The sequence below is a fragment of the Peromyscus maniculatus genome, chromosome 9 (genome assembly GCF_049852395.1).
Source record: "Peromyscus maniculatus bairdii isolate BWxNUB_F1_BW_parent chromosome 9, HU_Pman_BW_mat_3.1, whole genome shotgun sequence".
Lineage (NCBI taxonomy): Eukaryota > Metazoa > Chordata > Mammalia > Rodentia > Cricetidae > Peromyscus > Peromyscus maniculatus.
In genome coordinates, this window is record NC_134860.1 from 55,739,588 (window position 1) to 55,764,277 (window position 24,690).

The following is a 24,690-nucleotide window of genomic DNA, read 5'->3' on the forward strand; positions in this document are numbered from 1 at the left end:
TATTTAGGGAAAGAGTGTAATAATTCATGTATACATGTAAAGCTCTCAAATTAGGGTGGTCAACACAGAAAAGGTACTCCCTCTCCCATCTCTTTCCATTCTGTACTATTTTTAAAGTTTTTATTAGCCAGGTGTGATGGCACACATCTTTAATCCCCAAATTCAGGAGGCAAAGGCAGGTGGATCTCTGTGAGTTCAAGGCCAGCCTGGTCTATAAAGTGAGTTCCAGGAAAGCCAGAACTACACAGAGAAATCCTGCCTTTTAAAAATAAAACTAAAATGAAATAAATAAATATTAATAACTTAACTGTTCAATTGTTTTAGACTCCTCTGTATGTTAAAAATCCTTGTATGTTAAAATCTAATTTTATTTTTAAAGTTTTACTTCAATGGTACTACTAAAGTTTTCTTTAATTCTAATGAAATTCTTAGAAAAGCTCTTTCCCCCTAGGCATTGTTTAATTGGTCACTATAAACTCTTTTATTCCCTTGACCTAATATTACAAATCTAAAGTCTGGTTATTTGATTAAATATCTGTGAGTAATAATGTGCTATTTTGAACAAATACATGAAAAATGGAATCATCCCTAGGATTTAGGCATTATGAAAGCAGATCTCCCCTCAGTCCAGTGAAGACTGCTGTTAGGGAATATTATTTTAAGGTGTGTTACTTTTGTTTATATTGCATTTGTTTAACTCTGTGAACCTGTGTTACTGTGATATTAAAACACCTGATGGTTTAATAAAGAGCTGAATGGCCAATGGCAAGGCAGCAGAAAGGATAGGTGGAGCTGGCAGGCAAAGAGAATATATAGGAAAAATCTGGGAGGAAAAAGAAGTAGGCAGAGAAGGAAGAGGACTCCAGGGGCCAGCCACCCAGCTACACAGCCAGCTATGGACTAAGAGTAAGATTTACAGAAGTAAGAGAATGGGAAAAGCCCAGAGGCAGAAGGTAGACAGGAGAATTTAAGTTAAGGAAAGGTGGCAAGCAAAAAGCCAAGCTAAGGCCAGGCATTTATAATTAAGGATAAGCCTCCGTATGTGATTTATTAGAGAGCTGGATGGTGCCCCCCCCCCCAAGAACAAAAACAACCAACAAACAATTCCCATAGGGCCCGAGAAAGCTTGAAAAGTAAAAAAGAAAAAGGACATGACTTCTTTAGGAGGTGCTGCTGTTCAGCCAGCAGGCAGTGGCTAAATGAAAATGGCAAGTTAAGTGAAAAAACACCTACAGGCAGGTCAGGTCCCAGTCCCCACAGCTAGGAAGGTATAACACAGTCTTTGGTCACCTAACTCCAGACCAGGACATGCATTTTAGGCTTGGCTTTCATGATCCCAGAATCAGGTAGAGCCAGCCAAGAGCCATACTCGGAGGATCCTTAGCAGTCTAAAGTTTGCTCAGGTGGTCAAAAAAGACTAGAGATACACAGTAAAAGTAAAAGAGATCCAGACGGAAAAACCTCTAAACAGGTTACAGTATCTTTTACAATGTGCATAAGCTTAAGAAAAGGAAAAGAACCTGGGCAGTGGTGGCGCATGCCTTTCATCCCAGCATTCAGGAGGCAGAGCCAGGCGGATCTCTGAATTCCAGGCCAGCCTGGTCTACAGAGCAAGATCCAGGACAGGCACCAAAACTACACAGAGAAACCCTGTCTCAAAAAACCAAAAAAAAAAAAAAAAAAAAATCAAAAAATGTATTTGTCAAATGGAAATAAAAAATGCTTTGGAGTTTTGTTTCCACAGGAAGTGAGAGGCTGTGATTCAGCAATAATATGGATCAGATTTGATCAGGTGAGACCTCCTGAAACTTGACAGGTGATATCTATCAGGAAAGGTTATTGCTGGTCTTCCCAGGACTTGGTCATCATCTCAAAATTTTCTCTCTGGGACTCTTAAAGATGCTTCATCCACAGCAGGAAGCAGTATGGAGAAAATGAAGGCCACATCCCCAAGAGTTGGGAAGTGTATGATGGTTATATGATGGGCTATGGATGTTTGTTATCATTCAGGAAAATATAGTATATTAATACAAATTTAAAATTAATTTTGTTATACTGTATATGGCTCTATTTCTTTTTTCCAGAGCTGAGGACCAAACCCAGGGCCTTGTGCTTGCTACCACTGAGCTAAATCCCCAACCCTGGTTCTATTCTTATTTAAAGAATTTTTATATATTAATAACAATTTATGGTTATTTTTGTTACAACATATTGTATATATGTTTCTATTCTTGTTTAAGGATATATAAAATTTGTTTAAAAAATTATAAGGTAAAATTCCAATTTTTGAAAGCTGTTATTAGAAACTATATAGGAAAATTAGGAAACATAGGTTAATCATTTATAAGAATCAAATTTGTAGATATGTTAGGTATGCTTTCCAGATCATATAGAGATATATTTTAGATAGAAAGATGATCTTCAAACCTTTCAAAGACCTACAGAATATGGTATTTAAAATGTTTGTTAACATAAAGTTTTCCATGATAAAGAGACACATCTGTTCCTGACAGCACCAATTTATTTCAGAGAAGATGATGGATACTGAAGAAACTCCTTATGGAGTTTGCTTTCACTGTGGCAAAGTAAGCCACCAGGCAAAGAAACTACCCTTGCCTTTGACTCCTGACAATGTGCTGCAGACTAGACATGCAGGACACACAGGAAAATGAATTGTTGAACTCTGCCAAACAAGGCAGGATAGTTCTTCAAAATTCCTGCTTCACTGAGAAGTCGGCCAGATACTGTGGGCCTGTAGGCTGGAAACGGATGCCTCAACATTGCAGAGGAACTTGGAGTGACTGTCTAGGCAGTTAGATGTCTCTGTTGTTAGATAATATCGCATCCTTCTGGGTCTTTGATGACGTTGAAGACTAGACAGTTATAGTTGCAGTTTTCCTTAGTCATGATAGTCACTGAGATGGATGAATGGTAGAATGCTTTCTCTGAATTTGCTGAATGTAAATGGACAGAATATTGTAAATATAATCTTGTTAACTGTTTTTGTTGTATATAGTTTTACTACATTAAAGTTTACTACATTTAAGTTAAACCTTTCTTTTTATTTAGACGAAAGAGGGAAATGTTGAGGAATATTATTTAAACGGGGTGTTACTTTTGTTTATATTACTTATGTTTAACTCTGTGAAGCTTTGTAACTGTGCCTGTCAAAAACGCCTGATGGTCTAATAAAGAACTGAACAGCCAATAGTGAGGTAGGAGAGAGGATAGGTGGGGCTGGCCGGCAGAGAGAATAGATAGAAGGAAAAATCTGGGAGGAGAAAAGAAGTAGCCAGAAGAAGGAGGACTCCAGGGGCCAAACACCCAGCTACACATCCAGCCACAGAGTAAGAGTGAGATTTACAGAAACAAGAAACAGGGAAAGCCCAGTGGCAAAAGATAGACAGGATAATTTAAGTTAAGGAAAGCTGACAAGTAACAAGCCAAGTTAAGGCCGGGTGTTTAAAATTAAGGATAAGCCTCCATATATGATTTATTTGGGAGCTGGGTGGTGGGTTCCTCAAAAGAACAAAAACAATCAAAACAACATTTGCTACTAGAACTGAAATAGACAGAGCTCTGAGGGACACACAAGGCAGCAATACACAAATTTACACAGAGTAGTCCTGGAGCCTCACAAAACATGGCGGAGTTAGTCACTTAAGATACTGTGTACCTGGGAAGAAACACAGCAGTCTCTCTTTCCTTAACTGAAAAGTTAAAGATACACATTTTCTTTCAGGAAAGCAAACACACACGTACTCACCACTAAATACATGTACATGGTTACAAGTGACTTTACTTAAAGTGAGACTAAGAGACTCTTACCGTTTTCTCCTTTTCCAGAAATAGTAACTAGAAGAAAAAATATGAAAAAAATATACTTTATACATGAATTTTATTTCAAGTTGAATATTTACCTTATTTCATTTTCATAAAACTTCAAAAACATTCTTTACCATTAACAATACAACTACTTAAAATTTTTAGACCTCTTTAAACTTCAGGTGTGTTGATGGAGCTCTTTAGTGCTTTCCTTAATCCCACAGCAAGAAAAGGACTGTTCTTTCATTAGAATACAGTACACCTTACCAACCTCCTTCTGAAAATTGTACTCAAAATTTTCTTCTGGGCCTGGGAGATGGCTCAGTCTGTAAAGTTCTGGCTGCGAAAACACAGCCATGTGCCTCTCCCCAGCCCCCATGCAGATCCCTTAGAACTGGAGTTACAGATTGTTGTGAGCTACAATATGGGTCCTGGGAAACGAACCCAGGTCCTCTGCAAGAGCAGAGTTCTCTCTTCAAGGCTCCACTTTCTATTACCCGTCTGAGTACACTGGAGGCATTCTACAATGCCTGAAAACGTAGGAATGATCCAAAAGCATTTAGGTCGAGCTGAGTCCAAGTCTGTTTCAAAGCCGTCACTGCTCCAGTCCTCCACCTCTTTCCTTGCCTCCCTCAAATGCACCACTTAAGGCCCCTGCCCAGATCAGCTGAACACACTCACCACCAGCAAATCTGACGGCTGAAGACTCTTCAGCAACCACGTCACTTCCAGAATAAAGCCCAGTCTTCACGGTGGCCAGAACTAAAGGCCTACCATAATCCAGTCCTGTGTCTTGCTCACGCTTCTGGTCTAACTATTCTGAACAAATGTGTTACAGAACACAACTTCACAGGTCCTATGTTCCTTCCTATCCACCTTTCAGAGCTCAGTGTGAACTCTCCTTTCTCTCTATAGCCTTCCTGAGCCCCACGTCCAGAATAAAAACCACACTTTTGTTACTGCTATTCACTCACATCTCATTCTCTCACGATCCCCCTCTTCTCCTACAGCATCTCTCATCTATTCCATATTTTGAGACTCAATAATACATACATCAGCAAGACTTAAGTAAAATCAAATCTGAACTAAAATCTCTAGATAAGACAGAACTAGCAAGACAGTGGTGGCACACGCCTTTAATCCCAGCACTTGGGAGGCGGAGGCATGCGGGTCTCTGTGAGTTCAAGGCCAGCCTGGTCTTCAAAGCTACACAGAGAAACCCTGTCTGGGGGGTGGAATGGGACTATATTGATACTTTCTTCACAAACGAAAAATAAATTTACTTTACTCGCCCACCAGCATAACACTGAAGAAACAGTCCAATTAACATCAGATTTAAGACAAGTTTTTGATCATTACTTTTCTTTTAAAAACACTTTACAGAAGCATAAGGTTTTTCAACCCATCTGAGATGTTAGGTAAGGCTCAAACATCTCAGCCCCCTGGGCTCATCATCTCCCTTAGCTACATTAAAAAGATAATGTCCTGGATATACCATCACTTGAATGAAAATTCCTGAGTACTATACCTGCCACACCAATTAAAAAATCAAATAAAAGTTTAAAAATTGAGGGCTGGTGAGGTGGCTCCACAGGTGAAGATCCAAGCCTGGCTCTGTATTGTGAAAGAACCAACTCCTTCCAGATGTGTGCATGGCACACAAATCCAATCACCATCAACCACAAAAAAGGAGTAAATGCCAGGGCTGAAGCAATGGCTCATTGGTTAAGAGCACTAGTGGTTCTCCAGGAGCCCCAGGATCGAGTCCCAGCATCCACAGTGGATCACAACCATCTGTAACTCTAGCTCCAGAGGATCCAATACCCTCTTCTGATCTCCAGGGGAACCAGGCATGCACATGGTAACATACATGAAGGCAAAATACTCATACATATACAATCAATCTATATGTATTTTTAAATTAAGGGAGCCAGGCTTGGTGGTACACACCTTTAATCCCAGCACTCGGGTGTCAGAGGTAGGCAGATCTCTGTGAATTCCAGGCCAGCCTGGTCTACAGAGCAGGTTCCAGGACAGCCAGGAGTACACAGAGAGACCCTGTGACAAAAAGCCAAATAAATAAATAAATGCAAAATAATTTTAATGAAACTGAGGAGGAGAATTGAGATGTAACTCAGTTGGTACAGTGCTGGCCTACCAAGCATGAAACTGGGTTCCAAACCCAGCAATGAAATGGAGGCAGGAGGATCATACGTTCAAAGTCACAGCAAGGATCTGAGTTCCAAGGCCAGTCTGGACTATATCAGACTGTCTCAAAAACAAAAAGCAAATATGATCTATCTATAGGTTGTATAGTAAGTATGCATTCCTAGATATTCGAAGAAAAAACTAAAAATAATATTATTTTTAAAAAGGGTGTCGGGGGCTGGAGAGATGGCTCAGCAGTTAAAAGCACTGGGTCCTTCCAGAGGACCCAGGTTCAATTCCCAGCCCCAATATGGCAGCTCACAAATGTCTGTAACTCCTGTTCCAGGGAATCTGACATCCTCATACAGACATACATGCAGGCAAAACATCAATGCACAAAAAATTTTTTAAAAAGGGAGTATGTGTGTAAAAACTAATATGCAGAAATCCCTATCTTTCCCTTTTGAAAGGTTATCTAATTGAAGAAATGGGGTGCAGATGGCTGGGCAGTTAAGAGTGCACACTGCTCTTGCAGAGGACCTGAAGTTCCTAGCATCCATGTCTAGCAGCTCACAACTGCCTGTCGTTCCATCTCTAGGGGACAGGACATCCCCTTCTACCTCCGAGGGCACCTGCACTCATGTGCACACACGCCCTTCCCCAACAGACACACAGGTACAAATATACAGAATTTAAAAACTTAAACCAGCAGATGGAAATTACAGAAAGTCACAATTGGTCAAAACGCAGAGAAGACCTAACTGTGGGGTGCTCATCCCCAGTGAATACACATACAACACCACCCCACACCTAAGGCTCAGGGACATTTCAGAAGGAGAAAAGCACTAAAAACTAACTCCTAGGAAGAAATGTAAGAAACACAGAAGCTCACACAAGTAAAGTCATTTTTAAAAAGATTTATTTTTAGTGTAAGAGTGTTCTGCTTGAATGTTATGTGTACTGCACGTGTACCTGGGGCCCATGGAGACCAGAAAGGGGGGTTGGACTCCCTGGAACTGACGTTACAGGTGGCTGTAAGCCACCATGAGGGTGCTGGGAACCAAACCCAGGTACTATGGAAGAGCAGCAAGTGCTCCTAACCAGTGAGCCATCTCTCCGGCCCAAGTTAAAACATTTAGTTGGCATGAGAACCACAAAAGCAGGTCTGAACAGATAGACTCCTACAGGGAATGAGTCATTGTTCTCTATCACACAAGCAGTGTTTTCCCAATAATAAAGCAGTTTTTAATTTGACAGACTGAGAGGTCCTTTATAGAAAATAAAGTCACGACATACGGAAATGCTGAATGAGAATGAAATGTGACTAGTCATCAAATACAGAAGCACAATCTCAAAGTTTTTACCATTCTGAGAAGTAGGCAATTCCAACCGCTGGAGGATAACCCATACTCAGACAAGACTAGGCAGTACGGATCTATCACTCGATGTGGCTTTTTTAATGCAATCACAAGTAGCACTAAAAATTGGGCATGAAGGTTAATGAGGTCAAGGCCACCCTGGTATCCAAGTGAAACAGTCTCAGTACCCACTCACACATTCCAGAGAGGGAGCAGGAGTCCTAAGTGATGGCACTCTACTGGAGTCTTAACACTTGGGAGTTAAGGCTGGAGGAGCAGGAGTTCAAAGCCAGACTTAGTTACAAAGATAGGAAGGAGTGTGAAGGAAGTCTAAACACAAGGTTGCCACTGATAAAAACAACACACTCTTAGAGCAAATCAGACTTCACATCATCACTATGGAAGAGCAGAAAAATCTCTTGGGACAAATAGATAGATATGTGCAGGCAAACAGACTACCATTTGGCATAGGACTGCATTTGGTTTTGGTTATGCACACACATTTCTTGTAATAATGCACTTGGCAGCCTAGCTCCTTCACATGCACATCCCGCGCACACACTTCTCTCCTAAAAATGCACCTAGCAACTGCTGAACCCCCCTGCATCAGGCTAAACATACCCAACTCTGAGCAACAGTAGGTTTCCTCCCTCCTAGTAACAACTGAACTTAGTTTCTATTCAAACGTACTCCTCATGTATGTGAGTATGAGTAAGTGAAGAGCCAGTCTGGTCTTAACTGGTTTTGGGTACATATTGTGACCCCAGAAGAATCCACTATTTACCATTTATGCTTACACAAGATTGAGTATGTGTACAATTAAAACCAGATGTATTAGAGACCAGGCATACACGTAGAAAACTGACTATATCACCCATCTACCAACACCCTCACCATGCTCCTTAGGAACCAAATGACTCTCGAGCCTACTAAGCAGAAGTCCCAAATAACTGGGCCGTTTAGTGCTCACATGGCCTAGTGTCCATCTTGACAGTGTAACACGCTGTAATAATATGCACCGTTTTATTTTTATTTGAATAAAGTGATCCTGCTACTTTTGCAAATCTATGTGAGCCCGTTTTCAAGTATTTAGATAAGAGGTGGTAAATGCCTAACCAAACCACTGGTGACAATAACCAACTAGAAAAGCAATTATCATCAGTGTGCTCTCAGCATTCTGGCTGGGAACAGGTGTCAACTATCCAAGTCACTCTTCACAAAAGTGGTTTGGCTACTTTTGGGTATGCATTTCCATATACATTTTTGTCTCTTTAAAAAACTAAAAACAAGAAGCTTACTTGGAGGCTGTAGAGATGGCTCAGGTTAGAAGCACTGGCTGCTCTTCCAAAGCACCTAGGTTCCATTCCCAGCACCACAGGGCAGCTCACAACCCCCCATAACTGCAGTTCCAGGGGATCTGCTGCCCTCTTCTGGCCTCCACAAGCACTGCATGCACATGGTGGACAAACATACATGCAGACAAAACATCCACACACTAAAATATGTTTTAAAGCCTCCTTGGCTTTGTCTAAGTTAATCTTATGGATCAATTTGGGGAAAACAGACATCTTTATACTACTGTCTTACATTCCATTATTACGCTATCTCCATTTTAGATTTTTTTTATCCCATCAGTATATAAAATGTGCATCTATTTGCTAGATTCACTCCTAAATTTCATTTTTGATGTTATTAGAAATGATATTACTAAAAATACTAGTGAGTTTTACTAACCTTCTATCTTGTCATTTTGCTAAGTTCATTTTTCAGTTCTAGTGGCTTTTTTGAGGAGTTGTTGGGATTTTCTAATAAATGATAGTCTAGTACATCAACAGGCCACACCCTTTTCTACCTGTGATGTATTTCTACAGTTTAGTACTCTTAAATTTTTTTTCTGTGGTCAGGCAGTGGTGGCGCACACCTTTAATCCCAGCACTGGGAGGCAGAGCTAGGTAGATCTCTGTGAGTTCGAGGCCAACCTGGTCTACAGAGCGAGATCCAGGACAGGCACCAAAACTACACAGAGAAGAAACCCTGTCTCGAAAAACAAACAAAAACAAATTTATTTTGTGCCAGGCTGTGGTGGCACACATGTTTAACCCCAGCACTCAGGAGGCAGAGGCAGGCAGATCTCCATGAGTTCCAGGCCAGCCTGGTCTACAGGGCGAATTCCAGGACAGGTTCCAAAGCTACACAGAAAAACCACCCTGTTTTGAAAAACAAAACAAAATATTATTTTGTGTGTATGAGTATTTTGTCTGTATGTATGTCTATAGACCACATGCATGCCTTGTACCTTTGGAGGTCAGAAGGAGGAGTCAAAATCCTCTTGAGTTGGAAGTATGGATAGTTGTAAGCTCCACGTGGGTACTGCAAATTGACCCTGGGCCTTCTGAAGAATCCCCAATACTCTTAGAGCTGAACCATTTCTCCAGCCCTGTGTATGCCTTGTTTGTTGTGGTTTGAGACAGAGTCTATCTAGTCTGGGCTTGACTATCCTGGAACTCACTATGTAAACCAGGCTGGTCTTGAACTCAGAGATCATCCTGCCTCTGCCCACCTAGTGTTGGGAGGTCTATACCACAATGTGTGGCCTGTGCATGCACTTTTAAAGATAAACTATCTCCTAAGTTTACACTCATGTTTTCAGTTAAGACCCACACCTACCATTTTTGGGTTTTTTTGTTGTTGTTGTTGTTGTTTCAGACAAGGTTCTCCTGTGACCCAAGCTAGCTCTGAACATTCTATACAGCTGAGGATAGATACTGAAACTACCACACACATTCAGTTTATGGAGTCCTGGGGATCAAACCTAGGGTTTTACACAAGCTAGCAAGCACTCTCCAAACTGGGCTCATTGTCATAGATTTAGCCAAAAGGTGTCCCACACACCAGCTCCAAGGTCTTAACAGTCTCTAAAGCTTTTTTTTTTTTTTTTAAGATTTATTTCTTTATTATGAATACAGTGTTCTATCTGCATGTATGCCTGCAGGCCAGAAGAGGGCACCAGATCTCATTACAGATGGCTGTGAGCCACCATGTGGTTGCTGGGAATTGAACTCAGGATCTTTGGAAGAGCAGCCAGTGCTCTTAACCTCTGAGCCATCTCTCCAGTCCTCCAAAGCTTTTTTAAATTTACTTTGTATGTAAGCTTGTGCACCATGTGCACATGGGGAAGTAGAGGACAATCTGCTGGAGTCAGTTTTCTTCTTCCATCATGTGGGTCTCAAGAACTGAACTCAAATCAGCAGGTTAGGGGCCAAGGGCCTTTACCTGCTGAACTATCAACAGCCCGGGAAATTTTTATTCTTTTTCCCCCCAGCACTTGGGAGGCAGAGGCAGGTGGATTTCTTTGAGTTTAAGGCCAGCCTACTCTAAATAGTGAATTCCAGGAAAACTAGGACTATTTAAAGAGACCCTGTCCAAAAAAAAAAAAAAAAAAAAAAAATTACTTTAAACTATGTGCATGCATATGTTACATCTATATGGGTATGCATGTGTATAGGTGACCTTCTGCAGAGACCAGAAGATGACATCAGTTCCTCTTGAGCAGTTCCAGGCACCTGAGAGCTACCCAATGTGATGCTAGGAACTATGTCTTCTGCAAGCTCAGTATGTACCCTTAACCAATGGGCCATTTCTCTAGTCTACACTGTTTTAGTTCACAATTTTAAAATAATGTTTATTATTATGTACATTGAGTACTTTCCTGCATTTTGTATGTTCACCACATTCACACCTCACACCAAGGAGGGAGGAAGGCATCAGATCCCCTAGAACTATTGTAACAGACAGTTGTGCGCTGCCATGCGGGTGCTAGGAAATGAACCCAGGTCCCCTGCAAGAGCAGCAAGTACTCTTATTAACTGCTGTGCCATCTCTCCAGTCCCGTAACTTTTTTCCTTAAATATTTGCTTTGCCCATGCTTTGAGTTCTTAAGGACTCAAAGCATGAATAAGTAGAATACCTAAACAATGTTCATCCAATAGTCTTCAGACAACCAGACTGGTAATGCTGCCACTAACACCAAGATCAAAGCTTTCCTGGTGGCTGCCCGGTGCAGGCTTGGCTGCATTCAAGATCGAGCTTCATGAAAAACCCATGACCGTGGCTTAGGAGACACTAATACACGTTAACATGGGAGCTGGCGAAGGGCTAGAGAGACAGATTGCTCATCCGCTACAAGCGCTTGTTGCCAAGCCTGACCACCTGAGTTCAATCACTGGGTCCACCATGACGGAAGGAGGCACCAACTCTACCATGTTGTCCTCTGGCCTCTTCACACTTGCCATGGCACACATACAATAAGCCTATGTGAAAAAGAACCTCCTTTTTTGTTTTGTTTTGTTCAAGACAGGGTTTCTCTGTGCAGTCCTGGCCATCCTTGGAACTCCCTCAGTAGACCAGGCTGGCCTCGAACTCACTGAGATCCGCTCACCTCTGCCTCTAGGGTGCTGGGATTAAAGGTGTATGCCACCACCACGCAGCAAAAAAGAACTTTTTTATAGATTTAAAAAAAAGGGGGGGGGGTTGAAATTTCTCTGCATCTATGATGGTGCAGCAAGTATAATTCTTGAAGCTGCCAAAGCCTTGGACAAGTCCATGTTACAGTCTTGTCGTGTGGACTGTTGTAGCTGGAAAACTGCCAACAAGGGGAGAGAGCACGGAGTTCGTGGCACCAGCACACAAATTCTGAGTCGCATCCTTACAACAGGAAGCGGAGGAAGAGGCTGCAGGCTTATCCTCATGTGTATGCGTGCCAATGTGACACCCTGGTGGAAACCCATGATGTTGACACATCAGTCTTACCGATGACAGGAAGAAGCTGGAGTGAAATGGAGACTGTGAAGCAGTTGCGTCACAGTGACTGTGGCCAGGGGTGTCAGCAGAGAGCACTTCAGATGCAAAAGAGGAACAAAAAGGAGCAGCGTGGCCCTCGTTTTCCTTCCCCGGTGTTACCGAAGTGTGGGTAGGAACTCACATCTGCTCATCTTCCAAGACAGCCAGAGCAGGCTGCATGGGCCTGATCAAGGTGAACGGCGTCTCCCTGGAGTCCTGGAGATCACTGAACCCAACACAAATTACCGAAACTGAGCTGCTGCTGGGCAAACAGCACTTTGCTGGTCGAACATCTGGTTTCATGGCAAGGGTGGCGGTCACGTGGCCCAGATTAGTGCTATTTGGCAGTCCAACTGGCCCTGAAAGTAACCAAGCCTGCTGCTGTAAGTCAGAAGATTTGGAGGCCATAGTACCCATGCTCACCACCAGAAATCCTACTGAAAAGCCCATCAGGAGCATCAGGGTCAACCTTTGTAATAAACACTGGGGAGTTTTAATGTTTCCAGACTGGGGGAGGAGGGGGAGGGGGGAGAAGGCAAAGGCAGACATGTTTACTTATAAGAAAGAATTCAAGCCAGATGTGGTGGTGCATTCCTTTAATCCTATCACTCGGGAGGCAGAGGCAGGCCAGCTAAGACTATAAAAAGGAAAACAAGAGTTCAAGTGTTCTGCACACATGTGCTCTCATTCTAACAGCTGTCAGCATCTGTCATCAGTCAGCGTCTACTAAAAACTTCCTCTCACTTCCTGATAGCCCGCATTTAGTCTTAGATTTAGAAGAAAATAGCGAATGTTCCTATCAGTGCTTAGTTGTACATCTGTAGCCAGTTTGGCTACCTGAAGCTCATTCTCCAGCAAACTGGTTTCATTGTAGACACTCTCTGAGGGTCTCACTATGGCCTCGAACTCACAGAGCTCCACCTGCCTCTGCCTCCTGAGTGCTGGGATTAAAAGCTTGTGCCAATACACCCAGCTAAGATGGTGATGGAGGCAGAGGAAGTCAGATCTCTGAGTTTGAGGCCAGCCTGGCCTACAAAGTGAGTTCCAGGAAAGTGAGGTCTGTCTCGAAAAACAAAAACAAAAAAAAAAAGGATGGTACTTTTTTTGAGACCAGGTCAGATGACTTATGAAATGTCTTAGATACTCTAGCAATCACTACACATTAGCAATAATCTTTTTTTTTTTAAGCACTGCAGTTTTCCATCATGTGGGTGTTCTGTTTTACAATCAGGCTTCCGTGAGTGGACGTCTGGGTTGCCGCCAATCTCTTGTTATTAAAACACACAATAAATAACCCTGTAAGTGTGCCATTTATTTATGGAAGCTTATGTTCCGTGCAGAATCCTCACAGCAGGATTACTGAACTACAAGTGCATGCCTGTTGTATTTTTAGCTTTCCCCAAAAATCTTTGAAGGATTTTACACTCCTTTAAGCAAAGTACCGCACCCTGTCTCTTTTCAGTCAGAGTGTTTTCAAACTCTTGGTGTTGCAGGGTAATTTTACAATCTGCATTTGCAAATGAGCATGAGCATCGTATGTTTACAAGCCGTTTTCCTTTTTTCCTATGAACTACTTATGTCTACCTATTTCCAGTTTTGCCTATTGGACTTGGCAATTCTAAGCTACGGGGGGGGGGGGGGGGTGTTCCACTGGTGTCTCCTTAGAGATTATCCACTTAGTTTCTTTTAGGGCTTGATTTTTTTTTTTTTTTTTTAAATCAGAGTAGGTCCACTTTGAAACATCCAATGGCAGGAAAAGTACCAAATGAACCTTAAAAGCTATGGTAGAAGAAAGAAAGTATTCAAAATGAGGGTGCAGAAACCAGGGAATGGGGCTCCTACTGGCCAAATCTGGGACAATTTAGGCAACAAAATAAATACTAGACTGTAACTCATAAAATGGGACTCAGGACTGTGCACTCATGTTAACAAATGCATCAACTGAACAGGGAGGCTGGACCAGCAAGTTGGCGTAATGAGTAAAGGCACTTGTGACCCAACATGGAAAACCAGAACTGACTCCAACAAGTCATCCTCTGTCTACACACACACACACACACACACACACCAAATACATAGGAAGATAAGTCATTCCTGCCAATAGAATTCTAGCTAATAAATATAGACAAAATTATGGCATTAGAAAAATCACCGGCCTAGGCCGGGCGGTGTTGGCGCACAACTTTAATCCCAGCACTCGGGAGGCAGAGGCAGGCGGATCTTTGTGAGTTTGAGGCCAGCCTGGTCTCCAAAGTGAGTTCCAGGAAAGGCACAAAGCTACACAGACAAACCCTGTCTCGAAAAAGCCAAAAAAAAAAAAAAAAAAAAAAAAGAAGAAAAGAAAAGAAAAGAAAAATCACCGGCCAGGCAGTGGTGGTGCACACCTTTAATCCCAGCACTCGGGAGGCAGAGCCAGGCGGATCTCTGTGAGTTGGAGGCCAGCCTGGTCTACAAAGTGAGTTCCAGGAAAGGCACAAAGCTACAGAGAAACCCTGTCTCAAAAAACCAAAAAAAAAACAAACAAACAAACAAAAAGGGCTGGAGAGATGGCTCAGAGGTTAAGAGGTCCTGAGTTCAATTCCCAGCAGCCATATGGTGGCTCACAACCATCTGTAATGAGATCTGATGCCCTCTTCTGCCATGCAGGCATACATGCAGGCATAACACTGTATACATAAATAAATAAATCTTAAAAAAAAAAAAAAAGAAAAGAAAAAAGAAAGAGAAAAACCACCATTTGGTAACCATTGTTTTTTCAAGCGAGAATTGCCATAGGATGCTACAAGGAATCCAATGAAAGTACCAGGAACAGAGGGTTTAGTTTCAGCGCTTAGGTTGAGTTCTGTGGAATCCAATGTTGTGCTAGCTGTTTTTTTTTATTTTATTGTTATTATTATTTGCCAATCTGACATAAGCTAGACTAATATGAGAAGAGGGAACCACAGCTGGGAAACTGCCTGTGTAAGACTGGCCTGCAGTAAGTCTGTAGGACATTTTCTTAAGTTGTGACTGATGTAGGAGCTGAGTGAGGCAGTGAAAGTGTTCCTCGTTGGCCTCTGCTTGGATTCCTGCCTCGGGAGTTCCTGCCCTGACTTCTTTCTATGGTGGATGTGTAAGTCAAATAAACCCTTTCCTCCCCAAGCTGCTGCTTTTGGACATGATGGTTACTTCATTGCGGCAATAGAAACCCTGACTCGGGCATAAGGCGGGTGCTGAGACAGATCTGAGGTGCAGCCCATTTTCTAGGGGAAACGTGACAGGACAGAAAGGGGAAACAGAGTGGACTGGCCCCAGGGGGCAGCCTGAACTGCAGCACAGGCTGCAATGAGGAGGCACGGCGCTCTGCAGGGACCAGCCCCGCCCCCCGCCTCCCTCAGGCACCGGGCGAGCAGGCTGTGCCAGGAAGGCTGTGACCTTGGGTGAGGCCAGTCACATGGAAGGAGTTGGCTGCTGCCTGCGGACAGCACTTGCCATGGCTGCTGAGCAGCCGGTCCTTCCTCGAAGGCAAATCTGTATAACTGGAACTCTGAGTCTACCAGAACACCAATTACAGAGGGAAACTGCACCTTTAATAGACGAAAAACTGGGCAGACGTCATCTCTCAAGTGGTGACCAAAGTTAATAACAATGACACAGCATCACTTCTGCACCTTTTCTGCTCAAGTGTGATCTAATCACGGGAAAACTAAAGATAAACCCAAACGGAAGGACACCCTACATCATGCCTGGGTTTTTTTTAAATGCCAGAGTCAGACACACAGACTGAGAAACACTTCAGGCCCTGGAGAGGAACAGCTGTAATGCATGAGCCCTTCTATTTATCTGCACATGCTCACACTGACTCTGCTTCATGAGCCGCGGACCTGCTCTGCAGCAGACTGGCCTGTGCTCACGGCCTAACTCACAAACTGTGCTTGCAGTACTACCTGCAAGCTGGCCTTGAACTCACAACCCTGTCTCTGCCTGAGTACTGAGACTGCAGGCAAGGACTGCCATGCCCATCTTTAATGTGCAACCTTGACTGGATGGTGGAGGAGGAAGAGGAGGAAGAAGGAAGTTCTGCTGTGTGGAGAAAAGGAGATAATCACATCATGCAAATTAAGCAAACCAGAAAGACAAACGTTTTCTCTCATTGAAGGTTCAAACATGACAGCAGAAATGAACTCTCTGAGGACAGAGGGGAATAATGAGAAGTGTGAGGAGAGGGACGCTAGGAGAATCATGAAGGAGAGTAACAGTGCCTGCAAAGCAGGCCACAGGCCCCAGCTTCAACTTCCAGCACCGCGGAAGACAAGACAGACAATCACTGAGGGGACACGGACACACACACACACACACACACAAAGTGAGAAAAAATCCAAGTGTAATCAATCCTCAACAGTGAGGCTCGGGACTGATTTTCTTTCCAGATTCTTTTTTTTTTTTTTTTTTTTATATTTATTTATTTATTATGTATATACAGTGTTCTGTCTGCACATATCCCTGCAAGCCAGAAGAGGGCATCAGATCTCATTACAGATGGTTGTGAGCCACCATGTGGTTGCTGGGAATTGAACTCAGGACCTTTGGAAGAGCAAGCAAGTGCTCTTAACCTCTGAGCCATCTCTCCAGCCCCTCTTTCTAGATTCTTAAGCACTTATCCCATCCTTTCCTCCAGGATTTCCTCCAGGTGCTGCCGTCACTGTCTTCTAGATGTGAAGTATTGTCTTTTTCGAAATACGGCATTCTGTTCCACTGCCAATGTATCTGTCCATTCACTAGAATACGTCATTTTAAAAACAGACCACTTGGAGCAGGTTTAGACGCTCAACAACTCAAAGGAAGCCAAGTTGTCACGTGCCCCTAACCACTAACTAATGACAGATACTGCTTTCAAATCTGGGGAAGATCAGGGTGTGCCCTTCACTTTAGTCCCACTGCTCAGGAGGTGGAGGCAGGTGATCTCTGTGAGCTGAAGGCCAGCTTGGTCTACACAGCGAGTTCCACGCTAGCAGGCTACACAGTAAGACCCTGTATTTGTCTTTCTTGAGGCTATGTTGTTTAGAACAGAGAAAAACTTACAAGGTAGAAGTGGAGTTTCCGGCCTGGGTGGAGACCTAACATTCAAGCTGGGCAGGTTCAGTCACTGGCTAAAGGACCACCCGACTCACGTTAAGTCTTTCGAAAGAGACAGAAGGAAGTGGTTCTCTAATGAGATGCTCGATTATTCTTTGTCAGAATCCGGCCCCTAACTTAGGGGTGGCAGGCCCGCAGTGGGGTCCTAGTCTGCGACTTCTCTGAAGTACTGAGTTCTCTCAAGTCTCCAGAGCGGCGGGACTTTTCTTCTTTCCACCTCTTTCCTACGCATGCTCTCCTTAAGTCTGGGCTTTCTCGACAACATCACGGCTCCCTGACCCTTCCTCAGGGTCATGTTGTATGCCCTCCAGTTGCCTCCTCCAGGAGGCTGCTGCGGTTTCCAGCCTGCCTGCCCTGTAAGTTCTCTTGAAACAATCAATTCTGTCATGTGCTTCTACCTGAGTTCATTCTTGAATTCTTTCATTGAAGAGACTGAGAACCCCAAAGAGGGAACCCCAATTTCCTCTGTCTCTGTATCATTGTCTTAAAAAAAAAAAGCCTGGTGAGGCTGGAAGGCCCCCTCCCGGTCCTGCTGTATTTTTCCTCGCTTAGGCTCGAGAGATACAGCATTAAGCAGTGCTCAGGAGAGCCGCACAACTGTCAGGGGGCCCGAGGCTGAAGAGTGGTGAGGGAGGAGGCATCTACAGTGGAGAGGGAAGTCAGAAATGCCCTCCTCAGGTGACTGAACAGAGCTGTAAACAGAGACCTCTCCACAGGGAGGGGCAGCATTCCAAGCAGGAAGAGGATGCAGAAGGGTCCTCCGGTGACCACGCCTGGGCCGACAGGTAGTTTATTTGTCCAAAGCATAAGAAACAAAGTCAAGACAGTAGGCCATGGGGACGGCGGAATTCACTGAGCAAGCTGGAGAGCAGCTGGAGATTGTGAAGCAGGCCCTAAATAATACTTTGGTTTTAAAAGATTCAATCTAAGCCGGGTGGTGGTGGCGCACGCCTTTGATCCCAGCACTTGGGAGGCAGAGCCAGGTGGATCTCTGTGAGTTCGAGGCCAGCCTGGACTACCAAGTGAGTTCCAGGAAAGGCGCAAAAGCTACACAGAGAAACCCTGTCTCGAAAAAACAAAAAAAAAAAAAATAAAAAAATAAAAGATTCAATCTAGCTGGGGGGGGGAAACAACATTAGGGCAAGATATGAAAGGCTCCGACACATCTTTGATCTCAGCATTCATGAGGTAAGGGCAGGTGGATCTCAGCCTGGTCTATATAAAGAGTTGCAGGCTAACCAGAGCTAGATAGTGAGAGCCTACCTCAAAAAAAAAGTACATTGAGTATGCGTACCTGGTATTAATTATGGCCATTGTCTTAGTTAAGATTACTACTGCTATGATGAAACACTAATGCGAAAAACAACTTGGGGAGGAAAGGGTTTATTTGCCTTACACTTTCACATCATAGTTCATCGCTGAAGGGAGTCAGGACAAGAACTCAAACAGGGTAGGAGCCTGGATGCATGAGCTGAAGCTGACACAGAGGCCATGGAGGGGAGCTGCTTACTGGCTTGCTCCCCATGGCTTGTTCAGCCTGCTTTATTACAGAACCCAGGACCACCAGCCCAGGGTTAACACCACCCACAACAGGCTGGGCCCTCCCTCATCAATCACTAATTAAGAACACCCCACCAACACCCCATTCCCACCCCCTACCCCCATTCAAGGCCAGCATAGTCTACAGAGTGAGCTCCAGCACAGCCAGGGCTATACAGAGAAACCCTGTCTCAGAAAACCAAAAAAGGAAAGGAAAGAAAACTCCCTACAGACTTGTATGGGATATGATCTTAGAGGCATCTTAACTGAGGTTCCCTCCTCTCAGATGACTTTAGCTTGTGTCAAACTGACACGAAACCATCCAGCACAATCATAACAACGATTTTTAAATACTTGCAGGAAATAGACCAGTTATCTCTTGAAAGAACAAAATACAGGCTGAGCATGGGGACACAGCCTATAATCCCAGCACTCCGGGGAAGCAGGGGGGCTACAGTGAGTTTGGGGCCACCCTGGACTACAAAGTCAGGCCTTTGTATCAAAATGAACAAAATTTTAAAAGGGCCAACCACTAAAAATTGCTTTTTTGTTTTAAGATGCTAACTTTCAGGATCTGGACCTCTATTTTATAGAAACCTATCTATCCTGGAATAGTTGCTTTTACTGCTGACCTCTTATTTCAGTATTTCAGAGGATGTGCTCCATACTCTAGGAACACCTAAACCTGCACTGCTTCTAAGCTTACAGGAGGAGCATGAGGTGTTAACCATCTACACTGCACGGGATGATGATGTGGGGCCTCCTTCTCGTAGACAGTACATCTAATCCTGACACTCAGCAGCGTAATAGCAAAACTGGCACACTAGCAATATCTTAAAAACAATCCAGCTAGGAAAACAACTGAAACTGGATGAATAGTGTTCCACATGGAAGGAAGGCTCTGGGTTTGGACTCCAACACAGCAACCAAGCAGACAGGCCATGGTGTCTAAACCAGTATTCTCAAATATCAGCTTGGGGAAAAGAAAAAAGACAGAAAATCAAAAGGGAATTCCAATCTAAAACTAAAACTCGGTATTATTCCTGGTTCTCTACTTCTCCACTCTGAAAGGCAGGAGCTTAGCTGAATCACTTCACAGTCAATGTTGTTCTAAGTATGTCCTTCCACAGGGCTCAGTCTCCTCCATCTGTAGACACACTATGTTCTGAGATACTGGGAGAAAGGTGTAAAGGAAACGCTCCCTCTATGCTCATTAACACACAGCACCCCTCTATTCACGTTCATTCCCTCTATTTGAAGAGGCAGAAGTGGGTCAAGGGGCTTGCTGCCAGCCTGATTCTCTGAGTTCAACCACCTCCAAGCCACAAGGGAGAAACTGAGAAGCAATTCCTAAAAGTCAGATCTCTCTCTCTCTCTCTCTCACACACACACACACACACACACACACACACACACACACACACACACACACTTACTTTAAAAATAAGGAATTGATGAAATAAAAAATAACTGGACCATTTAGTTCACTGTGGGTATTTTTGAACAAAAACTATTTTCAGCTAGGCGCTGTGGCACGCGCCTTTAATCCCAGCACTCGGGAGGCAGAGCCAGGCGGATCTCTGTGAGTCCCAGACCAGCCTGGTCTACAGAGAGAGATCCAGGACAGGCACCAAAGCTACACAGAGAAGAAACCCTATCTCAAAAAAACAACAACAACAAACCCCAAAACTATTTTCAAGTGAGGCTGTGCAATCTGAACCTAATTTACATTTTTAGTGTTCCTTCAGGAATTTTAACTAATAAGAGTGCCAGGGCTGGAGAGATGGCTCAGAGGTTAAGAGCACTGGCTGCTCTTCCAGAGGTCCTGAGTTCAATTCCCAGCAACCACATGGTGGCTCACAACCATATGTAATGAGATCTAGTGCCTTCTTCTGGCCTGCAGGCATACATGCAGATAGAACACTTTATACATAATAAATAAATCTTAAAAAAAAAAAAAAAAAAAAGAGTGCTGGGTGGCGGTGGAGGCGGTGGTGGCGGTGGCGGCAGCACCTCTGATCCCAGCAGAGGCAGGGAATCTCTGAGTTCCAGGTCTACAGAGCAAGTTCCAGGGCAGCCAGAGCTACAGGGAGAAACCTCCTTCTCAAAAAAACAAAAGAAATATTTAAATCTAGTCAATTCTAATTGACTCAACAATTTTAGCAAACATTTTGGTATTCAAAAGGATGAGTCTAGGTCATTACACTCAACAAACGTAAAATTTGGAAAGGCATTCCATAATTTATTCTGAGCATAGCTACAGAGATAACTAAAAAATACTGTTTTGTTTGGGCCAATGAGCCGGCTCAGCAGGTAAAGTAACTGGCATGCAGGACTGATGTCCTGAGCTCCATCTCAGGATCCCACATAACGGTGGATGGAGAAAACTGACTCCACAAAGATGACCTCTGACCTCCACAAATGAACCTTGACCCATATGCACCCTTGTATATAATACAAAAAATATTATTATTATTATTATTATTATTTTGTTGTTGTTGAGAGACAGGATTTCTACATCACTCTGTCTGTCCTGGAACTCACTATGTACACCAGGCTGGCCTCAATCTCACAAAGATATGCCTGTGCCTGCCTCCTTAGTGCTGAAATTAAAGCCCCAGCTGTTTTATTCTAAGACAGGGCCTCACTATGTAGCCCAGACTAGCCTGGACCTCAGTCTTCCAAGAGCTAAGATGGCAGGTTCACACTGTTTCTTCTAAATCAAATGTTCTGAGGAGCAGTTCTTTTCTTAATGATGTTGTCATTTAAAAACCTGGGTGGGGAAGGGATGGGGGTGGGGGTAGGGGTGGGGGTGGAGATGAGGGTGGGGGGTGGGGTGGCTAGGGGAGCATATCTCATTCTTTCAGCTGGATCTCTGTGAGTTCCAGGCCTGTCTGTCTACAGAGAGTTCCAGGATAGCCAAAGCACTTACACAGAGAAATCTTGTCTCAAAACACCAAAAATAAATACCTCAGGGACTTTTTCTATGTACAGAACTCCGAGCTTTTTTTATTTATTTAAGATTTACTTATTATGTATACAGTGTTCTGCCTGCATTTATGCCTGCAATGCAGACCAGAAGAGGGCACCTGAATGTATTACAGAGGGATGTGAGCCACCAGGTGGTTGCTGGGAATTGAACTCATGACCTCTGGAAGAGCAGCTGGTGCTCTTAACCTCTGAGCCACCTCCCCAACTCCCAGAGACCAAGCTTTAAACAAGTCTTGATTCAAAACTGACCGACTCCAGAGCCACAATTGACGTCCAGAGTCTACCATCTTTTTTTTTTCCATTCTTTTATTTATTTATTTATTTCCCCAAAAGAATGGCTGTCCTTCAGATAAATGAGGGCTGTCTGAAAATTAAAACCACATCATTTTTGGGAAACCAGCGGACTGCTTTCTCCTGGATTTTCATTTGATAATGCGGATGTTTTGATAACAAAGAATTTCTTTCCACGTTAAAGACAACCTATCTGAACCAATAGCTAAAGTCCTTTAGTATAATGTGATGCTATTGCTTTATTCCAGGAAACCAGGTAACAACTACATGGTAAAAATTAAATAGGGGAAGCAGCAAAAGTAAAAATAAAGCAAAGCCCTAAAACTAAAGGTATGGAAATACAAACCTTCAAAACAAACAACCAAGAAAAAGCTAATGGTGCTATGCACCTCTCGTTCAATTCTTCGTGCCTCAAAACAACATTCTGTATAAGGTCAGCCCTGACATTCGAAATGAACTTTAAAAACGGTCAAATACAGCCCAGATGACAGGCTGGCTCTCCCTGTCCCCGGGCTGAGCCCTCACTGCAGACCTTGGAGACACACCTCCTTCTCCAGCCCGAAGGCCGCGCGCTTCTCGCGCAGTTTGGAGAGAAACAATCTGGGAGAAACAAGATTTCTTTGTCGTTTGTTGTTGTTTTTAAAGCCAAATTGACCCTACAAACCCACCTAGGAAGGGCGATTTCTCCAGTTCCAAAGGAAAAGCCTTTGTGAACATTCCGTCATAGAAGGGCAGGAGCCCCAGGGCGACTGCAGCCACCCGGAAGCTCGGGGACGTGGGCGGCGCGCAGGCCCGAATTCGGGACCCCAGGAGCAGCGAGCCGCGGGCCGGAACCCTCGGACGGGGAGCTCACCAGCGGGGAACCGCGGGCCGGAACCCACAGACAGGGCGCCCACCGGGGCCAGAACCCTCGGACAGGGAGCCCACCGGCGGGGAAACGCAGGCCGGACCCCACGACTGGCCCGCGGCGCCGCAGCCTCGGCCTGCCTCCCGCCGCCCGGCCCGCCGCCCGCGCCTCCGGTACTCACACACGCACAGCTCCACCACGTACGCGTAGTAGGACCAGACGACCACAAAGGTGATGAAGAGCACCGGAACCCAGCCCACCACGCGCTGGCAGCAGCGCCAGAGTGTCCAGGGCGCCATGTTCCTCCGGTGACCTGGTCCCGCTCCCCACGATTCTGCACGGCGCCCAGACCCCCGCCGCTGTTCCACCAGCTCCCCCTCCCCCGAGGCACCGCTGCTGCGAGCGGAGGCGTAGGGCGACGCCGCAACTCCGCCCCTCCGGGAGCCCGACCCGGACCCGCCCCCGCCCCGCATCCCGCCGCCCCGCCCCTAGCCCGCCGCCGGGCTCTCCCCGTAGGGGGTGGGGCTTCCCGGCCGAAGGAGGCGGGGCCTGAGGCTGGGGCGGGGCTTCTGCTCGGGCCCGCCCACGGGATTTGGGGTGGGGTCTGGGTGGAAAAGAGGGGCGAGTGCTAGAGGTGTGGGAGGGCCTCCAGGACTGGGTGATGTGAGGGATGGGGATGCGCATGGAGAGAGGAGTGAATCCTTAGCCGCCCTGTGTGCCTTGGCTCTCTGTATAAAACTCTTCCCCTAGGGTCTTTAGGACCCAGACAAGTTGGGTTCTTTTTATATAATGCCATGCCCCACTCTAACGTGCGAGCGAGAAAAGCATTATAAATAATTAAAATACAAGACTCCTATGAGTCTGATGTGTCTCCAATGAAGAATCCCCAAGACAGTTTGGTCCTCACCCCGCCCTTCTTCCCCGTGTTTTGTTTGAACTGATAGGCGCCTGTGATTCAAGGTGGAAGCCATATGTTCAGCCGATCAGTTTGATTTGGAACCCACATTTAAGGTTACATTGTGAAAGTGGAATATATAAACAGCCCTTTCTGGGCGCTGAATTTTCAAATTTATTTACTGCTGGAGATTGCTAAGCAATGAGTGTAATCTTGGTAGAATCTAGAAGCCTTGCTGTGAAGCGTCATAATGCGCAATCATTCAGACATTCTAGAAAAAGAGTAGTACATTCATTTATTTGCTTTGTATGTGGACGCCCATGAACCAGCTCAGGTGTGTGTCCGGGGTGGAGTGGGGTGGGGTGGGGAGGGCGGGTCTGAGGATATTTTACTGGAGTGGTTTTTTCTCCTTCACCATGTGGGTACTAGGATCAAACTTGTCAGGTTTCCCACACTGCATCTCACTGGCTCCAGACGGCATGTTTTGTTTTAAGGTTTATTTATTATTTATTTAATTTATTTGGCACTGGGCATGGTGATCCATGCCTTTAATCCCAGTGCACTCAGGAGGAAGAGGCAGGTGTATCTCTGTGAGGTTTGTTTGTTTGTTTCTCGAGACAAGGTGTGTAGCTTTGGAGCTGATCCTGGAACTCGCGCTGTAGACCAGGCTGGCCTTGAACTCACAGAGATCTGCCTGGCTCTGCCTCCCCAGTGCCGTGATTAAAGGCGTGTGCCACCACTGCCCGGATCTCTCTGAGTTTTAGGCCAGCTAAGAACTACATAGTGTGCAACCCTGTCTTAATTATTACATTTTTTTTCTTTTAGTTTTTGAGTGTGTTATT

At 44.5% G+C, this 24,690-nt stretch overlaps 1 protein-coding gene across 10 annotated transcripts in view; it reads right to left on the reverse strand.

Annotated features, from left to right (window-relative positions):
- The window catches only part of Zdhhc20 (zDHHC palmitoyltransferase 20), a 67,015-nt gene extending 43,593 nt beyond the window's left edge, over nt 1–23,422 (reverse strand). For 7 of the 10 annotated variants that reach the window (XR_006075923.2, XR_001579834.3, XR_013042437.1 and 4 more), the window contains exons 1-2: nt 23,135–23,406; nt 3,829–3,855 (exon numbers count right to left, since the gene is read on the reverse strand). Coding sequence is in view for 4 of the 10 variants with exons in the window: in XM_076545096.1 (XP_076401211.1) it covers nt 3,829–3,855; nt 23,135–23,252 (145 nt within the window). In the remaining 6 variants the exon portion in view is untranslated. Of the gene's footprint in view, nt 1–3,828; nt 3,856–5,775; nt 5,884–23,134 lie in introns of all 10 variants that reach the window. The other 3 variants (XM_076545098.1, XM_076545097.1, XR_013042438.1) reach the window with 3 other exon arrangements.
- Nucleotides 23,423–24,690: the final 1,268 nt, after the last annotated feature.